Genomic DNA, 6,157 nt, shown 5'->3' on the forward strand with positions numbered 1-6,157 from the left:
AAATCAACTTATTTTACCTGAGAATGCTTCGATTTTTTTTTTTTTTTGGTAAGATGAGAATGCTTTGATTAATGAAGATGGAGAGAAGAATTGAATTTGGTTTTTGAATCCAATTTTTTGTATAGAAGGATTGGCTTAAATGCTCATTTGATCTTGCTGACATGGATAAATAAAACATAAGAACAGTCACATGTCAAATTGTGATGAACTATCTCACCAATGGTATGAATCTCAATGTGTTGGTGGATTTTCTTTTTTTCTTTACTTTGGCTCAGTTTTTTTCGGCATAAAATTTTACCTGAAAATTTTTCTACATTGGAACAATTTAAACATATAAAATTTTACACCAAAACAAACGGAGCCATTGTTTTTGTCTCTCTGATAAAGACTTGCCCAAGCACCGGTTTCACCATTTTTAACCCATATGAATTTTTAACTAGAGAACCAGGACTACATATATAAGGGAAATCTTGGGCTGTGTTTGGTATGAATTCTCAGAATAGATTTTGAGTTTTTAATGCATTTTGAAGCTAGAAAATACAGAAGATTTGGATTTCATAATGCGTTCTAGACCAAGAATCTATTCCAAGAATGCAAATCAAACACAGCCTTGATATAGCTCGGTTTGGCTGGTCACTCTGATCCATTTCCCCTCTCTCCCTTCTCATTTGGTCAAAGTAAAGACAAGCTGTTTCTATTGGACTCCCAATTCATGTGCTAGGTTTCGGTTTTCCCACTTGCCTGTTCTTGTTTGTGGCAAGTACAAAACCGGCCCAAGCGGCCTAGGCCTGCACAAACCTGGCCTGATTAATTGACGAGCTAATCTTGGGGGATTGGTACCAACATGATTATTAAATGGGTTCTGCTCAATGGGCTTATATTAACCATAGATCATTAATGGGCTGAGATAATGCATGGGTCTTGGGCCTCACGGGTTATTATATAAATCAGTCTCAAGGCCCATAAGTCCAGCCCCAAGGCCCTCAATGCCAGCCCCATCCCCCACTCTGTGTGTGCTGTTGAGTCACAGTTACCCATCGAAGGCATGGTTAACATTCTTGCAATGAAAATGGCTAATTCTATACTATAAAGGTACGTTAAAATTAAAACTAAAATTACTAACTGATGCGTTCTCTTGATTACTTGGGAATTAGAAATAAATTAAAGAAGGATTAAATCACCATGTAACCATGCATGTATGGGCGAATGATTAATTACCAAGACGCTCCCAACTCAGGACTTTCTTCGATCGATAGAGATAAATCTTCTTCCCTTACCCTTGTTCCTTTTGTTGGAAAGAACTGGAATATGTTCATCACTTGTTCTTTAGATGCCCTTTAAATGGCTTACTCAGTGCACGAGGCTCCCACCACTGTGGAGTCTGGGGAGGGTCAGTGTGTATGCAGCCTTATCCCTGCTTTCATAGAAAAACTGTTTCCAGACTCAAACCCGTGACCACTTGGTCACAATGGAGCAACTTTTACCATCTATCATATTTGGATGGAGAGAAACAAATTAGATGTTGGGACCCAAAAATCTGAAAAACTCCAATAGATTTGGGATCGATCTACTTCGATGTTCAGGGAAAGCGTCACTCCCTCGGAGTCTCTTGCCTTGACACTACCACTAATAATTACTTTGCTAATTCTTGGGAACTCCTTGTCTGGTTCATTAGCTTTATTGGAGATCCCTCCTAATAATGGTGTGTGTATGACTGTATGGTTATTCAGTTTTTTACTTTCTTTCTAATTACCATCTTTTTTTCCTCCTTTGTGTGAGAAGGAGAGCTCTTTGTATTTCTTGAGCTTTGTTGAATATATGTTTTTTTATGGGAGAAAGAACACCATTCGGTTGCGTCAGACATGTCACCCCTGCACCCTAACACAGAGGCACGTGAAATGACTATCGTACCCCTGCTCATTCCTAGGGTTCCAGGGATGTGGTGATCATTTTGCACAACCTTGTGTCAAAATGCAATGGCAGCGTGCGCTACATGATTGGGTGGTGTTCTCTTTCCCATTTCTATTCAAAATAAAAAATAAAAAATTGAATGATAACAATCATAGTTGAAAATTAAGTTTTGACTTAAGTAAATCACCCAAGTTGAGTCAAAAAATCATAAAATTTGATCAAGATTCTTGAAAACTTAACCATATTTAGAAATGCCCAAACTCGATCGTGGTCAACCCGCTTTTTCCCTTGACTTATTGGAGTTAGGCTCCTTTCACTTTGACTGAGTTTCACACTTTTTTCGACGGTTGAAATTCCTATATTAAGGCGATACACTTTGGACTTGGTAAAACGGTTGAACGGTTAGGATTTAATATCAAGGATCACCGAGTTAGGCTCCTTTCGGTTTGCCTCATGTTTGGATTTTTTTTCTCGGTTGAAGTTAGGGATATAAATGGATATTCGTAAATTCGTATTCGATCCGCGTTCGTATCCGTTTAGGAGAATCTGAATCCGTTCGAAACTAATTGGATACGAATATAATAATCCCCCTATTCGATCGATTATTATCCGATTCGTTTAGCAGTCCGATAGTAATAAAATATCTGAAATATAACTCTATGTTTGTCTATCCTTTGAAGTTACCTTACTGGATTTTGTTATTTTATTTTTATAAATTTATAAGTTAAGATAATGCGATTCTTTTTTTAGATTTGCTATTGGTTTATATATATTGTTTTATGCAATTTGATACATGGAATTACATATCTATTAAAAATCAAAAGTAAAAAAAGTAAGAGAATAAAAGACTAAGAAGAGTAGAAGAAAGGGTAGTTACTGAACTCTCAACTCTCAACCCTGATCCTCATCATAAAAACGGTAAATATGTCAACGAATAGTCAAAAAATCGTATTCGATCCGTATACATATCTATTTAGGAGAACCTGTATTCAAAAAATCACTATCTGGAAATTATCCGAATCCGTCCGAAAACCGATAAGATATTAACCGAATCCGTCCGAATATAATCGGATACGAATATGATAATGTCACTATCCGACCGAATTCGATCCGTTTACATCCTTAGTTGAAGTTCATATTTTAAGTTCCTATATATATCTGGTAAGATATTAAATTACTGACAGCAATGGGTTTTCATACATCACAAGCTACCAAGTGCGCTAGGCACTTGTTCACTTTACTCTTCATTCAAATTAATTTTTCATTTTTGTAATATTCCCTGCTAATGGATGTTATAATAATCTCACACCTGTAAGCTTTAACCTTAACGATCTGATAACTGGTTTACCACGCGTTTCATAAGAATGTGGCCGGTGACGTTGATGTATGTGAACCCGCTTAAAGACTTTGGTATCATTCTTCAAATTTCAGGTTCCAACTCAACCATGAAAGTGATGATACTCTGACCACTAATGTACATTTTTCTATGGTACTGGATTTTCAAAGTTTCTGTTTTTTTTTTAAACTTCACAAACTCCGTTTAGGCTGTAAGCCTAAAACTCAACATACAAGTAGGAGACTTCGGGGTTAACTTGTCTACATGCAGAATTTGGGCTTTATTGAACATGCCACGTGACAGTTTTTTAATCAACCAAATAAACTTATCTAATGGGTTCAATCACATATACTTTATTCTTATTCAAAATGAGATTTTAAAATAGGATCACACGAAATGATCGCTATGTTCTCTCGAATTTCCGTCTTTTCATGAGGGCGTGACAATCATTTCATGCGGTCCTGTGTCTAGGCGCAAGGGCCACGCGCCATACATAACCAGGTTTTGGTCTCTTTCCCCCCCCCCCCCCTTTTTGTAGATAGAAACTGGATGGCTGCCGATGCAATGGGGTCCTGGTTTAAGTCAAAGGGAGAGATCGTTGGTTTGACTCTTCTCCCATCGGATGTTTGACATCCATATTTCCACCTCCTTCCCCCTCGAGTTCGGTTCCTTTGCACGTTCTTGTGAGAGGCAACCACCTGTCCTATTTTTTCATTTACAAGAGGAGGATGGGTATTTATGAAAACAAAATAATCATGTGATTGGCTCTAAGATATACGTTCACGTACATGCAGATGATGATTCATGTTCTTCCACCTCCCCCCTCCTTTTGCCTTTCCGTCCTCTCCTCTTAGAGTTGGGATGCCACCTTGGTAGACCTCTTGGGTTGTCACCTCTAATGGCCTATGCTCCTTGGTAGTAAGATCCGGTAATTAATAAAAAGGAGAAAAGTTCTCTATAAGGGAGTGTATTATCTATGCCCAAATACAATTAGGGGGAGGAAAATGACCGCCCCGTCTCGTATGAAAAGTGAAAATTTTGCCCCCATGATGCTTTTGTTTACAATCTAATTTGGCCCCTATACGAATGTAAGGGCCACCCTACCCCGTCACCCTAATTAATAGAAAACAACAACACAATGCATCCAAAACCTGGGAGATCCAGTCGTTGAATGAATGTAATATAGATGGATTATGGATTAAGGGTCCACCCATGTCGTTTTTACGTGGAACCCGTGACCCCAATAATTAATAGGCATCGATATGGTCGGTAGTAACAGCTATAGCTACCGACCAAGGACCAAGGTCCCAGAAAGGGTCCTTTCCCTTCTCTCAGTTCTCACTCAAGGAATACAAAAAAAAACAAAAAAAAAAGTGATATATCACAGACAGAGAAGGTTGGGCAGTATTCGCCCCAAAGATGGATTTCTTTGTTGTTATAATGGGAAGCGAATTAATTAGATAGATATAGTTCGTCAATAGAAGATCTCAAGCCTCACCATATAACTTAATTTGTTGTTCAAACTTCCAAGGTCTGTGTCTGGCCGTCAGGAGGAAATCCAAATCCTCTCTCCTCTAGGCTGCTAGCTACTTCGATCAATTTGCCGTTCTACTGATCGAGATGGGTTCAGTTGTTGCTTTTTTCATTTTTATTATGTACTTGATCTCATTCCAAGAAGTCCTCAAACCCACGACGTTAAAGCTTGTGAAGGGGGACGTCACATTGATCCAACAGACCTGCAAGAGCACCAAATACTACGACCTCTGCGTGTCGTACCTGAGATCCGATCCCACCAGCCTCAAAGCCGACACCAAGGGCTTGGCCGTCATAATAGTTGGCATTGGAATGGCGAACGCTACAAACACCTACTCCTACCTGTCGTCTCAGTTGTTGAGCAGTGCCAACGATGCGGCCACTAAGAAACTCCTCAAGCTCTGCTCCGACAAGTATTCTTACGCCTACGACTCTCTACAGGCGTCTCTGCGGGACTTGGGTTTGGCCTCCTTCGATTATGCGTCTATTCATCTCACTGCTGCCTCCGACTACTCCAACGCTTGTCACAACGCCTTTAGATCACTAAGCTCTCCTCCTCCTCCTCCTCCTCCTGCTCTGGCGTATCCGGCAGAGCTTGCGCGTAGAGAAGACGCTTTGAAGCATATCTGTGATGTGGCTCTAGGGATTATCGATCTTCTTCTTGCGCAGGAATAATTAAACGATGGGTGTTGCTTTAATTTGTTTCTTTTTTTTTTTTTTTTTTTTTTTCTTCCCCTTATTGTAAATTTGTTAATTAATCGTTATAATGGCAGTTATTACATTGATGAGGGTGATGATGGAGTATAATATATGGTTTGGTAGGATCCAGATCCTCTACGGTGCGTTACCCGTAGCGGTCTGAGCAGTGCAGACTGAACCGTGCGGACAAAAACTGCCTTACCCCTATCCAAACGCCTTGTCTGAATGGGGGGTAAAGTAATCATTGTGCACGTGGTCCCATCTACACAGCACAAGCCGCTACGTGTGCCATAGACGACCTATGTTGGGTTTGGTATATGAGAGCAGAATTCCAAATATCAAATTTTCTATCTTAAATTTTTTTTTTTTGGGAGAAAAACAAATTTTTATCGAGTTCAGTTCCACTGCAAGCACGGACATGCATGTGAGGGGCAACCCACATGTCCCATTTTTACCATTTACAAGTTGAGGAGGGATACTTATGAAAATAAAAAGGACATGTGGATGTTTCTTAGACATACGTTCACGTACCAGTACGTGCAGATGATCGCTCCATTCTCTTTTGTATTCCGGTGTCTATCTCTCTTGATCTTTATCCCCTAGAGTTTTCTGCCCGGCCTAATTTCCCAGTACCCCTAACAAGGGAGGTGCAATGACCACTCTACCCTTATCCGGTGG

At 39.7% G+C, this 6,157-nt stretch overlaps 1 protein-coding gene across 1 annotated transcript; it reads left to right on the forward strand.

Moving 5' to 3' along the window:
* Positions 1–4,867: 4,867 nt before the first annotated feature.
* LOC122665586 (cell wall / vacuolar inhibitor of fructosidase 2) lies at positions 4,868–5,485 on the forward strand. Its single transcript, XM_043861743.1, has one exon. It carries the CDS (start codon positions 4,868–4,870, stop codon positions 5,453–5,455), a length of 588 nt encoding a protein of 195 aa, XP_043717678.1. The 3' UTR covers positions 5,456–5,485.
* The last annotated feature ends 672 nt before the right edge of the window (positions 5,486–6,157 follow it).

The sequence above is a fragment of the Telopea speciosissima genome, chromosome 1 (assembly GCF_018873765.1).
Source record: "Telopea speciosissima isolate NSW1024214 ecotype Mountain lineage chromosome 1, Tspe_v1, whole genome shotgun sequence".
Classification (NCBI taxonomy): Eukaryota; Viridiplantae; Streptophyta; class Magnoliopsida; order Proteales; family Proteaceae; genus Telopea; species Telopea speciosissima.